This window comes from Anoplophora glabripennis, unplaced genomic scaffold (genome assembly GCF_000390285.2).
Source record: "Anoplophora glabripennis isolate ALB-LARVAE unplaced genomic scaffold, Agla_2.0 scaffold446, whole genome shotgun sequence".
Taxonomy (NCBI): Eukaryota; Metazoa; Arthropoda; class Insecta; order Coleoptera; family Cerambycidae; genus Anoplophora; species Anoplophora glabripennis.
The window spans coordinates 98,870-113,481 of NW_019416578.1; the positions used below are offsets into that span (position 1 = coordinate 98,870).

General features: G+C 35.4%; 1 protein-coding gene across 1 annotated transcript; it reads left to right on the forward strand.

Annotated features, from left to right (window-relative positions):
• Positions 1 to 380: 380 nt before the first annotated feature.
• LOC108908752 (ephrin type-A receptor 4a-like) lies at positions 381 to 12,144 on the forward strand. The gene is made up of 7 exons (XM_018712880.1): positions 381 to 515; positions 8,070 to 8,157; positions 8,314 to 8,391; positions 10,740 to 10,978; positions 11,133 to 11,336; positions 11,650 to 11,828; positions 11,947 to 12,144. Exons 1-7 carry the CDS (start codon positions 483 to 485, stop codon positions 12,098 to 12,100), a joined length of 975 nt encoding a protein of 324 aa, XP_018568396.1. The 5' UTR covers positions 381 to 482; the 3' UTR covers positions 12,101 to 12,144.
• Positions 12,145 to 14,612: the final 2,468 nt, after the last annotated feature.

Here is a 14,612-nt window from a genome sequence, read left to right on the forward strand (position 1 = left end):
GTGGAAAAGCGAAGTTTAAATTTGTTAAACCGATTCTGACGGCTAAAAATGAGACTTATATCATCGGTTATATATGCAAAGTTATGAGGTATTGGAAATGCCTGAAGATGAAGAGTCGGCCAATTACTGACACTGCTATACCTTATATTGTTATAAAAATGCCATAGTGTGAGGTATTAAATATATCAAAGAAACATACTCGAAGTCGCTTTCTGACGGAACCCCTCACTAGACAGCTTCCGCGATTAGGAACCTTACGTTGTGTAAAACCCGCATATCTCTAATGTAAACAACTGAACACAACTCGGCGATTAGTAGTGCGTATTTGAGTGAATCACCGGGAAGCGATAACGTTGTTGTTGAATTTATCTCGTAAAAAACTGTATGTTTATGTTTGTCCAGTCGAGCATTCACTGGCTTGTAATAAAATTAGTTCGCGTAGCTTCGAGCAATAGTTTTGTATTTTGCATCGAGAAGACACCATGCCGCCGAAAAACAACAGAAGGAGAAGGACGGTAAGTAATAATTATTATACGAGGCGGGTCAGAATAACGCACTGTAAATCTGAGTAGTAATGGTTTTTCTTTGAACGTCGTTTGTTTTCTGTTTCTTTAATTATTTTAATTCGAGCGTTATATCATAGTTCATAAAATTAAACACTTGTCTACATAAATTAAACTTTTAGGCAATTAATAATTGGGTCCGTTTCCAATTTTTTTCTCTTTTTCTGAGAAGTGATTTAACGAATTAACCAATATGATCCTTGTATTATTATTTTTTGATATATATTTATTTTTTGTTAGCCCTTGAGTTTTTACTTTACTTTAGATATTTCAAGCCAATTCAAATATACAGGGTGATTAATTAACAATGGGAAAATCGAAAGCTGAAGATACTACACGTGAAATGGTGACCATTGGCGCAAATATGCCTTATCCGAAAGTTGATAGTTTCGGAAATACAAGGTGTTGAAAGTTAAAACTTTAAGTCGTTTTTTGCGAATATTCTGAAACTATGTAGGTTAGGAATATGAAAATTTGTGAAACTATATTTTTTTAAGCGACGAATAAGATGCGTGTTGCAATTTCAGTGTTGGTCATAGAGGGCGCCACTTACGTCCGTTTTTACCGAAAATTTAGTTAATAATTTTTTACCCTGTATGTCTAATATGAAACTTGATTCAAAACCTGAAAGAGCAATAATTTTTCCATTAATTATGTACTCTTGTTTCATTTCAGTATTTCGATCCGTTTTCGAGAAAAATCGATTTAACGAACACTATGTTTTGATGATACGAGAAATTAAAAGCGAACCAAACTAACAAGGAGAAGGTAAGGTAGTCGGATTTTTGTAATTTTTGATATTTATAGTACGTGTAGTTTGGACCTTGAATAAGAATTTTCCGAAGTAGTTCTACGCAGCGTTCATAAATTACCGAGATAATCGATTTTGAAGTTTTGCCTGCCAGCTAAATCCACTAGATGTGACACATTGTTCAACTGGGAGCGTGGCCTAATTGGTAGCGTTCGGGACTGACAGTCACGAGATATAGTCCAAGCATTCTGTCATGGATTAATGTTAAATTTGCAGAAATTATTACCTGTACAAAAAAAATATGACCGTATAGAAAATTAAATTTTAAATTGAGTTTCTTGTTCTTTAAACTCGATCCAATATGGCGAACATGGTTAAAAAAAATCGCAAAGTTGAAAAAAACGGTTTTTCTAAAATAACTAAAAAAATATAGCACTAATTGAAAAATTTTAAATGAGAAAGTTGTAGGTTTTAAAAAGATCTATCGACTGATTTTTTGAAAGTATCGATTGCTTTGTTACTTTTCGAGATATATCGAAAAAACCGTTAAAAATCTTCTCTTTTCTCTTCTTCTATAACTCGTTTACATTTACGTGCCCATATTTGCTATTTACTGCAAGCATAGCCCGCGGCAAGCCAAAAAAGTACATTTTTGAAAAATTTAAAAATATTAATTATTTTTCGAGATATATCGATTTTTTGAAAAAAAGGCGCTCTCGAAAATTGGCTAGATCTTCTCAGCGGATAGCCCTACAGTAACGATTTTCGGTTTATTTTCTTCGTAAAGAGTTATATTATCATGCTGTTAAAAAATGTTGACGATTTTATTAATTTTAAGGATCAAAAAATGACTGAAAAAGTTGCACTTTTTTTGGGTATGTTTTTTTCAAATAACTATTTCAATTTTTATTATTTTTTTGTACTTAATCTGGGGTAGCTAAACACGAATATTATAGCATTTTCGCCTTAGAAGCAAAATAGACCCGTAAATGTTTAGTTTTCTTTCTTTAAAAGTCATTTTCATAAAATAAAAATTGAAATAGTTATTTGAAAAAAACATACCCAAAAAAAGTGCAACATTTTCAGTCATTTTTTGATCCTTAAAATTAATAAAATCGTCAACATTTTTTAACAGCATGATAATATAACTCTTTACGAAGAAAATAAACCGAAAATCGTTACTGTAGGGCTATCCGCTGAGAAGATCTAGCCAATTTTCGAGAGCGCCTTTTTTTCAAAAAATCGATATATCTCGAAAAATAATTAATATTTTTAAATTTTTCAAAAATGTACTTTTTTGGCTTGCCGCGGGCTATGCTTGCAGTAAATAGCAAATATGGGCACGTAAATGTAAACGAGTTATAGAAGAAGAGAAAAGAGAAGATTTTTAACGGTTTTTTCGATATATCTCGAAAAGTAACAAAGCAATCGATACTTTCAAAAAATCAGTCGATAGATCTTTTTAAAACCTACAACTTTCTCATTTAAAATTTTTCAATCCGTGCTATATTTTTTTAGTTATTTTAGAAAAACCGTTTTTTTTCAACTTTGCGATTTTTTTTAACCATGTTCGCCATATTGGATCGAGTTTAAAGAACAAGAAACTCAACTTAAAATTTAATTTTCTATACGGTCATATTTTTTTTGTCCAGGTAATAATTTCTGTAAGCATTTCTCTATAATGCTTGGACTAATAGCTGGTTCGAGTTCTTCGCGTGATATATATATATATATTTTTTTCAAAACGTACCATATGGTTTTTTATTATTTTTTTCATCTCGAAAATTATGAACAAACGAAATATTATTATAAATACTTATGTGTATGTAGAAATATTCTTCAAATAATTCATTAAAATACACAATTGGTTGATAAACAAGATTTATTATGAATTAACAATAAAGTTTCTTTAAAAAAAATAAACGAGGTCAGGTAGGTTTTTTATTTTATTTTTAGTATTTGGCATTTTACGCAGTGTAGTATAAGCCAGAATGATAAAAATCATAGAAACATGGGAAGCATACATTTTTTAAGCATCTAGCATGTCGTGTAAATGTTATGTTTTTACAGGCGCATTTTGTGTTCAAAATATCGACGTTGAAGCAAATTTCGTTAATATTTTGAAAGATAGTTCTTTCATCACACAGTTTCGATGCTTCTCTACCCTTTGTGGAATTTACCGAAACTTTTTATGCCCGAGCAGGTGTGTTCTGTAAGCGGTTTTTTTAAACATGGTGGATGACCCACACAATCTAGCTCAAAATGTTGACACTTGAAGAATATTCCTACATACAGTTCTCAAGAAAGGAAGCTAGATGCTTAAAAAATTTCTGCTTCCCATTTTTTAATGATAGCTACCATTCTGGCTCATACCACACTGCGTAAAATGTCAAATACTAACATAAATATAAAATAAAAGAACATCCTACCTGACCTCGTTTGTTTTTTTTTTAATGAAATCTTATTGTTAATTCATAATAAATATTGTTTATCAACCAATTGTGCATTTTAGTTAAATATTTGAAGAATATTCCTACATATATATAAGTATTTATTATAATATTTCGAGATGAAAAAAATAATAAAAAACCATATGGTGCGTTTTGAAAAAGAATATATATATCACGCGATGGACTCGAACCAGCGATCTCGTGACTGTTAGTCTTGAACGCTACCAATTAGGCCACGCTCCCAATTGAGGAATGCGTCACATCTAGTGTATTTAGCTGTCAGATAAAACTTCAAAATCGATGATCTCGATAATTTATGAACGTTGCGTCAAACTGCTTCGGAAAATTCTTATTCAAGGTCCAAACTACACATACCATAAATATAAAAAATTACAAAAATCCGACTACCTTACCTTCTCCTTGTAAGTGTTTCTTCATGTTATTACAACAATTAATGATAAAAGAAATACGTAATAATGATTTAAAGTAATAATTGTTCGAAGAATCCACCGTTGACACTGATACACTTTACAGAACGTTTTTTGAGATATTTTCATGTTTGAAACAACATATTGGGGTTGCGTCTGACTTCGCTGGCAGCGATTCGTATTCTTTGGCACAACTCTTCACACGAACCAATAGATTCTTTGTAAACTAGGTATATCTTTCATTCGAGACCAAAAAGAAAAATCAAGAGGATTGAAGTCCGGACTTCTGGGTGGACAAGTAAAAATGCTTACATGACCAATCCAGCGATTTGGAAAAACTACATTTAAATATGCACGCACATGTCTCTTCTTAAATAAAGTAGAACTTCTTCAAGCCGTTGAAGCATTTTTGCTTGGCCACCCAGAAGAGCAGACTTCATCCTCTTGATTTTTCTATTTGGCCTCGAATGAAAGATATCGTTTACAAAGAATATATTGGTTCGTATGGAGGCTTGTTGCAAAGAATACAAATCGCTGCCAACGAAGTCAGACGCAATCCCAATATGTTGTTTCAAACTCGAAGATCTCTCAGAAAACATTGTGTAAAATGTACCAGTGTCAACGGTGGATTCTTCGAATAATTACTTTAAATCATTATTACGTATTTTATTTGTTTTATTGTTAATTGTTGTAATAACATGAAGAAACACTTAGTTTGTTGCTATTACTTTCTGGTATTATCAAAACATAGTGTTCGTTAAATCTATTTTTCTCGAAAACGCATCGAGATACCGAAATGAAACAAGAGTACATAATTAATGGAAAAATGATAGCTCTTTTAGGTTTCGAATCAAGTTTCATGTTAGACGTATAAGGTAAAAAGTTATTAACTAAATTTTCGGTAAAATTGGTCGTAAGTGGCGCCCTCTATGAGCAACGCTGAGTTTAAAAAAATATAGTGTCACAAATTTTCAAGTTCCTAACCTACATATTTTCAGAATAATCGCAGAAAAAAACGATTTAAAATTTTAACTTTCAACGCCCTGTATTTCCGAAACTAACAACTTTCGGATAAGGCATGTTTACGCCAATGGTCACCATTTTACGTATAGTATCTTCAGCTTTCGATTTTCCCATTGTTAATGAATCGCCCTATATATAAAAATTTATTAATGAACTTCTTAGATAACAAAAATCTAGGCAAAACCTCATAGACAAGATAACACTGCGGGAATAATCAAATAAAAAAAACAATCAAAATTTATCTAAAAAAAATCGATATGCCTAAATATTATGAACTGAAAAAGCGCATACCCTGACATATTGAAATCATTCAATAATGCAGTCTTTCAAAGAAACGTCTTGTATTCTTGTTGTTCTAACATCACCTGTGACCAAGACCAACACGTAAATATAGCTTGATCGATAGATTTTAGCTACGTTTGCATTTTCAGGACTGAAATATACATGTATAAAATACAAAGCTTTTAGAAGAAAACGAAATTTTGAAACGGTACTGTCAAAAGTGTTAACAATACAGGCTGTTACAAATTCGCTTCTCACTACAGGGATCTCGGAAACGGTAAGAGGTACGAAGTAGTTTAAATGGGGGCAAAGTAGCGTTAGCATCAAGGCTAACATGATTAGTTTTCGAAATATTTGAGAAAAAAACAAAATTTTGAAATTTGAGCACTCGAGAAGCCTAGAAATAACTATGGACACGGGAATAAGACTCTAATAATAATTTTTTATTTTAATGCGGTGGTAATATAGTTTAAATAACTAGATGGCTTTCACAGGAACGACACTTACAGTGTCCGATAATTCAATAAAGAAATCTAAATAAAAAAGGGTTTTGAGCGTTTGTTTGTGTTCGTTGGCCCGACGGCGACGTTCTCTCGCCTGCGTTGCATGTCTGGCGCTTACATACATTGGCTTTTCGAAGAGATTTGGCTAAAATTTAGACATATTTAAGTTACCACTTAGGGAGAAATATACGTGTTAAATGATGCAAAATAACAGTTGCTGGATCAGCCTAATTCACTGTTATGTTATGGTTTGGTATTGGTACAACAAACATTTTCATTGCGTAAATAAAATTTTGTCTTACTCACGCAAAATTCCGACAAAAATTGTAATATATTAATATCCATCAATTTTTCTTTAACAAAATGTCATATTGTATCGAATTTCCTTTATTTAACACAATTTTTATATCTTTAACAGTTCACAATAACAAATATCAACATAACCTTCCAAACAAATTCCGCCGCACATCAGAGTGGCCGTTTATACAGTTTTCTTTGTTTGTCGAACTTTCCATGGGTTTCTAGAACAGTATTGGACAATCTCTAAGCTTCTAAGAACAGAAGTACAATTATTGTGGAAATGTCATGAAACAAAAGTGTATAAGCATAGCATAGGTACTAGGCCGAATTTCGTTTCAATATAAAAAAACGAGAAAAGTAACGGTAAATTATTGATTTTCGGAAACTGTTTTCGGATTTTAAGAACAATTTTCGTGTTTAAAAATAAATATGAGTCTAATTACTGTTTTTTGATTGCCATAGCACATGTAATCGACACCCACGTAAAATTTAACATTAAAGTCTCGTTAACAATCCGTTTTACGTATCTTTTTATCATGTGTAGTGTATGTTCTGAACGACAAGATCAGTGATCCTACTGATCGGGTTAACAAAATCACAGTCTCCGCATAGCTTTATGAACTACTTAAACCACGTTATGCGTACAGCGATTTTCTACGGGGTGATACAAACAACTGGTTAAAAGAAATTTAGTAAAACTTATGAGCGAGAGCATTTAAAAAAATATTTTTTGATGAAAAAATTACATCTACAAAAGTTTTTCAATAAGTTACATTAGAGCCCTTTCCTTATAAAGGGCTTTTCTAAGTTCTGATACAGATAAGAATGAAAATGACGTGCATTTCTATATACGTACAGGGTGATTCACAAACGGTGACCAAAAATAAAACCTCGTAATCTTTGGTGCATTTTAAGGGAGTATTACGTATAAAATTTTTATCTAAGACGTTTCGTTGAAAACATACAGGGTGTTAAACTTAAAAAAATATGTTTAATTTTTTTAAATAATTTAAAAACTAATATGAAATAACTTGAAATTGGGCACATGTATTTAGTCATCATTTTAATGATTTTATTTGAGTAAATGCTCAAAATTATCTCCATTTCCACGAACACAGGCGCGATGTCTTTTTAGTAACGAAAATGTAATTTGTTCGGAATTTATTGTTGCTTGAATCTGATGACAAGCATTATTTATTCTCTCTGTCTAACTGCTCGGGTGTATTAATTTGTTCACTGTATACCAGCCGTTTAACAGCAACCCACAAAAATAAATCCAGTGGGTTGAAGTCCGGTGCTTTCAGTTCGTTTTTAAGTTTTATTCGGAAATCGGGCTTTTTTCGAAAAACATAAGAGAGCAGTAATTTGTAGAAAATTGAAAGACGAATCCGAAAATATCATGATTCTTACCGTGAAGCAGTGGCGTACTATTTTATTTAGAAGAAATTGCCACCGTATCCTGTATCTCCGTCAGTGGAGCATATAAATTTTAGAATAAGATCTCAGATTTTGGACAATGATTACATAAATATACGTGCCCAATTTCAAATTATTTCATTTACTGGTTTTCAAATTATTTAAAAAAATTAAAAATATTTTTCAAGTTTAACACCCTGTATCTTTTTAATGAAGCGTCTTAGATAAAAACTTTATCGAAAAGACTCCCCTTAAAATTTACCAAAGAAAACGAGGTTTCATTTTTGGTCACTGTTTGTGAATCACCCTGTATATTATTTGTCATTTATCTTGCAATTTTTATCAAATTATAGAGAAAAAGATGCCACCGAAAGCAGGTAACCAGCACGATGCCACCTTCCGACAATCTGGAAATTGAATCTTTAATGAGAAGTTTTGAAGGTAATTTCTATTCATATGTTACTAGGATAAATGTCCAATGATATTTATTTTTAAACATCCTGCTTTATGTATCATATAATACTCTTCAGTTTATTCATCAAAAAATCTAACCTTACGTTTTAAAGAACATTGTACTCTAAGAAATGAAAATTTCAGGTGCTCTGGATTTGCAAACGGACCTAGACTGCTTCACGGTGGATAAGGGCCGTGTAAACGACGAATTTTATATCTTAGGTGAGTCAAAGTTTAAATTAAAAATATCAACCAATAACACGCTAAGCAAAAAACAAATGAAGGTACATTATTCATTATTATAAACAGATAAAAAATTGAAAATTATAACCTCACAATCACAAATGATCCCTACATCTAATAAATTGTAACGCCCTGTATATAACTACACGCAAAAAAGTGTGTGTAAGGGCTATAGTTCACGTAAGGAATTGCGAAATTTGGGACTAAATACCGTGATTGGTTTATTTAAAAGAAGAAAACCTATTCGCGAGAACAACGAAGGGTGCGACATCTATTATATTAATTTGTAATTACTTTAATAGGGAAATTTTCATTATTGTCGCCATCGCTCGCTATATATAGTACGTGCCAAAAGTATGGAATAAATTCAGTAAAAACGAAACAAATTTTTTTTGGGAAAGATCCTCGAACAGGTCGATTTTTAATTTAAAAAATACATATCTTAGCATAAAAGGCAATTTTGAACCGTCATTTGTTTTCGAGCAATGACGTCTTCGACATTTTTTTTAAATAGCGACCCCCTATTTTTTTTGTTGATTCTGAAAGATCGAAATACAATTCAGTTTTCTACCTAAATTAAGTGTACGAATTGCAACCCACCGACTTCTTGACGATACGCAAGTCTGTGTAGAAATTCTTCTTGGACATTATGAATTATTTCTGGGGATAACTGTGTATTTCATCAATAATACAATTTTGGAGTTCTTCTAAATTATGTGGTCTATTAACGTACACTTTGGACTTTAAGTAGCCCCATAGGAAATAGTCCAGGGGTGTAAGATCTGGGGATCTCGCGGGCCATTCTATTGGTCCTCGTCTGCCGATCCACCTCCTAGGAAAACAATTGTCCAGAAAATCTCAAACAGGGCGCGCATAGTGGAGAGGTGCACCGTCTTGCTGAAACCATATGGTGTCGTCAGGAATATCAGGGTCATTATCGTTAGGAAAAATTACTGCAAGCGCTGGAACAAGGTCATTTTGTAAAAACTCTAAATATCTTTCTCCTGTAAGGGCTCCTTCAAAGAAGAAAGGCCTTACTATTCTGTTGTCAACTATTCCAGCCCACACATTTAATTTCTGTGGGTGTTGGGTATGTGTCTCTGCCATCCAATGAGGATTTTTCAGACTCCAATACCTGCAAGTTTGAAGGTTCAATGTACCATTTAGACAAAACGTGGCAAACAAGTATTTGCCGGTGTAAATCTTTATTTACTTGACATAAATCCCTCATAATTTCACAAAAGTGTAAGCGGCGGTCGGGATCGTCTTCATTGAGTTCATGCACAAGTTGAATTTTGTAGGGATGATATTTTCCTTCCTCAGGATACGTAGCACTGTGGTCTGACTAATTTAATTGTTTAATGAAGTATTATGAGGATTATCTACCTTACTTATCAAAATGTTCTGTTGTTTGTGATCTTCACTAACGCTTGGACGTCTAGGTTTTGAAATATCTACAACATTGCCAGTTTCTCTAAATTTACATTCTATCTTACAGACTGTTGATTGGCTGATACGGCGATCTGGATGTTTTTCATTAAATAAATCGTAAACTTCCTACTGCGTTCTAGTCTTATTCCCGCATCCGATAAGAATTAAAATTTTTAAATGTCCCATAATACTTTAAATTCAACAATAATTTTTATATCGCTTACAATACTTGGAAAGTCGGTATGACAGTGACACTTTGTAAAGATTTATACCTACGTGATCCTAAAAAAACTTCAGGCATTTCGAAAAACTAAATTTGATAACGTTTTTGCTTTATTTTAATTGATTTGAGTTTTCTAACATTCAATCGTCATTTACTCGAAAACTTTCCTAAGTAAGATGGCAACATTTTAATACTGTCAGATCGACACTGAAACGTTCTTCAGAATCAAGAAAAAAATAGGGGGTTGCTATTTAAAAAAAATGTCGATGACGTCATTACTCGAAAACAAATGACGGTTGAAAATCGCCTTTTATTCTAAAATATGTATTTTTTAAATTAAAAATCGACCTGTTCGAGTATTTTTCCCAAAAAAAATTTGTTTCGTTTTTACTAAATTTACTCCATACTTTAGGCGCGTACTGTATTTAAATTTTTTTTTAATTTTTTTTTGGTACTTTATAATCGCCTCGAAAATATGACTATAGTAATTTATTACTCTTAATATACAAATATAAATAATTAAAATTTGACTCGTCAGTTGAAATGACCCGTGTAGACGGCGCGGTAGGCGCCAGAAATCCTTTCGTCGCCCAAAATTACATTGTTTTTAAATAAACTTACCCTCTATTTACGCGATATCCATTTTGTAGCAATTATATGTTTATATTTCCAGGGGAAGGTTCATTTGGGCTTGTGACACTAGGAACCTTAAGAAAACCAGACGGATGTGTAGCAAAAGTGGCACTGAAAGGCGCTAATAATTCCAAATTCGTCAAAATGATGAAAGAGGAGGCGAAGGTCATGACAAACTTTGACCACGATAACGTAGTGAAATTTTTTGGAGTCCAGGAAACGCCTTTTAAGATTATAATGGAGTACATGCAGCACGGTGATCTACTTGACGCTTTAAGGGTATTATTTTCTTATTTAAATACCAAATTTGCAAAAAATTAATTCAAACCTATCCAGGAAGCAATAATTTTTCGCTGTCAGAATTGTTTTTTTTTACACCATTTTTTTCGTGTCGCTATAACCAACGAATCTTAACACAATTTTTTCGTTGCAGAAAAACGTTTTTCCCAATATAACAGATTTAATAGACGTGCTGATTCAAGTCACTTCGGGAATGGAATATATCTCGTATATGAAATACATACACAGAGATCTGGCCTGCAGAAACGTATTTGTCAACTCAAAGAAGCAGTGCAAGATAGGGGATTTCGGACTGTGCAAATACGTTGGCGATACTGGAGGAATCTATAACATGAATGTATATGCTTTGAATATATAATTTTTGCTCTAAGTTATAAAAATAATAAAATAAAGAACTTAACCTTAAAAATTGGTGTCAAAGTTGTTGATAATGAAAATAAACGACAGTAGGTCCTTTCGATTTGGCAAAAATAGCAGCTATCAGAGTTGCTCTGAACTGATATTAGATACAATTTTTGCCAAAACGAAAGCACCTAATATGTCTGGAAAATCGCATGGCCATCTACGCATTATCGTATGTAAATGATGGAAAGTTATTTAAACACCTTGTATTTGATTATACAATTTACACAAAATAAATATTTTTTCAGGGAAAACAATTTTTCAACCAGTATTGTGCTCCCGAGGTGATGGATACCAAAAAATTCACAACCAAGTGCGACGTTTGGTCCATGGGTCTGTTGATATGGGAACTATACATCTCGGTTTCAAATGAAGTACCAGGATTTTACAAGCAAATTATACTGGATTTTTTCACACTGACCGGCAAGTAAGTAGACTATTTTCCATATCCGCTATCACATTACTTCTACTTCTGTCAGAAAATAATGTATTTTGAAAGATTTCTTAATTTGCAATTTCTGATTTCCATTTTTTACCTCTTACAGACTTGCACAGCCCAAACTGTGTCCCCCAGACTTATATAACTACGCGAAAGATGTGCTTCTGAATGGGGATCCCAACAAGAGGCCAGTTTTTTCTGAAATAAAGACATATTTGTGCGACATGAATCGTAATCTGCCTCCTTGTCAACTATTTTAGAAATAGTGTGCCTGGTATTTACGTATGATACAAAGCAAACATAATTTTTCCAGTATTAATTACAAATCTCTATAACTTTGTTAAAATATTATACATATATCTATTTTTGTAAGAGTATATCTTATCTGTAATAAATATAATATGTTGATATTGTTTTTTTTTCAATGCTTTTCAATTTTCCCTCCAAAACATAAGCAGAACCTTGACAAAATTACAATATTCTATCCTCCGCATTTTTTCTCTCAAATTAAACAAATACATACTTGCATGCGATGTACTAACCATGACTAACCATGACACAGCAAATCGTCGATTTGCAAAAAACAATTAAACTTTCGGACGAAAACACCACTAAATTACACCAAAAACTCGACAAACTTATCGACAAACAAATGACAGACAATATACCCCAGACAGGCACACACACACACCCCCCACACACACACCCCACACACACACGCACAGAGAAACGCAAAAAACACACAGCGGAATCCTCTAGCGAGGACGAAGCCCCCAGACTTAAAAAATCAGACAAAACAAACAAAACACGACCACAAACACCAAACACGCGCCCCCCGACACCTACACCCTCCACAAGCGCCCTACAAAATACCCCACAAAACACACAAAAACAGACAGACAAAACCAAACAAGTCCCCCCGGTAATCTTGCGAAAGCAAGAACGGTGGACACAAGTACAAAAAATACTCACGACACTTAACATTAACTACACAAAAGCCAAATTGACTAAAGACGGTATAGCCATATACCCAAACACACCTAATGACCACAGACTATTGACAAAGACACTGACAGACAAAGGCGAGGAGTACCACACCTTCACCCTCAGCGAAGAAAAAACGCTGAGGGTGGTGATACGCGGAATACCTGCGGGTGTTTCGCCAAGTGAGGTCCAACTCGACCTCGCAAGACAAGGGTTCCCCGGCGCAATAGTGCACCGCATGGCGAGCCGTCAAAATAAACAGGAAATGCCCCTGGTCCTAGTTCAGGCCCCACAGGACCAGGAGGACATCCTGAAGGTAACCCGCTGCTGCTCGCTCGTGGTTCGAGTAGAGCTGCAGCGAAAGCAGCGGGTTGCCACACAGTGCCACCGGTGCCAGCGGTTCGGCCACGGCCAGACCCGGTGCACAGCTGAGCCAAAGTGCGTAAAATGTGGCGAAAACCACAGCACGCACGTATGCAAAAAGGCCAAAGACACGCCCGCCAGGTGTGCAAATTGCGCCGGGCCACACCCCGCCAGCTATATGGGGTGCCCTCAGTACCCCAAAGCTAAAAACACAAAAACACAAAACACAGACACACACACGACACAAAACACTACACAAACACACAGACAGCCCCTCCTACCCACCCCAAACACAACCCCAGGACGCACATACGCTGACATGACCAGAAAAACACAAAACACACAAAAACAAAAACACAACACCTCACCACACGCACACACAGACACGACACCCTCCCAACCGGGCGCGGCGGCCCTGATTGACGCAACAAAGCGTCTTCAGGACTTCTGCGTCCAGCTGACGACCATGGTGTCGAATATGCAAAAATTATTCGACTTCTAATGGCTCGTCGGCCCTCCCAACCCTCCTCGCTGAGAATTTCGTCCTGGAACCTTGACGGGTTCCGGGCCAAAAAAACGGAACTCGTGGACATCTTGAACCGTCTAAACATAGACGTTATGGCTGTCCAGGAGACCTACCTCAGCGAGGCATCCCGTACCTCCATCCCTGACTATGACATATACAGACATGACAGAAACCGTAACGGGGGTGGTGTTGCACTCATAGTAAAGAAGTGCATCGACCACTATCCGCTGCAGCGGCTCCAAACTCAAAACACAGAGGCCGTGGCGATAGCGGTGAGATCGCTACGGCATGGAGACGTTGCGGTGGTGTCCTGTTACCACCCACCCAGACTACCACTACTTGACAATGACTTAGACAAAATCCTTTCCTGGCCCCAGACAATTGCCATCGGGGACTTCAACGCGAAGTCCCCCATATGGCACAGCGGGACGACGACCACAAGAGGTCGCGTCCTGCTGAATTACCAAGACAGACACGACGACTTGACTATACTCGGACCGACAGAACCGACACATTACGGACCCGTAGGACGCCCCGACGTTATCGACATTGCCCTCTTAAAATCTATACCGTTAAATGCCCAAATATCCACCCAATACGAAGGGTCTTCCGCCCACAATCCAATATTTCTGGATCTGGGGCGAAGACAGAGATATGAAGGCACCTTCACGAGGAGGTTCACTGACTGGGAGCGTTTCCGAACAGTAATGCAAGGAAACATGGCGCTCCCAGTCATCGAAACCACCCATGATCTGGAGGCGGCAATCCTCTCCCTTGAGACTGACATTAAAAACGCCCTGACTCAGACTACGACGGAGACTATTGTCCCCCGACTGACAAACCCCCGGGGCACCCTCCCCGATGACATAAAAAACTTAATACGTGACAGACGACGTGCG

Bases quoted from the DNA above. Each gene is read 5' to 3' on its own strand.
- LOC108908752 (XM_018712880.1), top strand. From the start codon at position 483: ATGCCGCCGAAAAACAACAGAAGGAGAAGGACG. The intron at 8,392-10,739 runs GTGAGTCAAAGT...TTATATTTCCAG, and splicing joins CGACGAATTTTATATCTTAG to GGGAAGGTTCATTTGGGCTT. The intron at 10,979-11,132 runs GTATTATTTTCT...TTTTCGTTGCAG, and splicing joins ATCTACTTGACGCTTTAAGG to AAAAACGTTTTTCCCAATAT.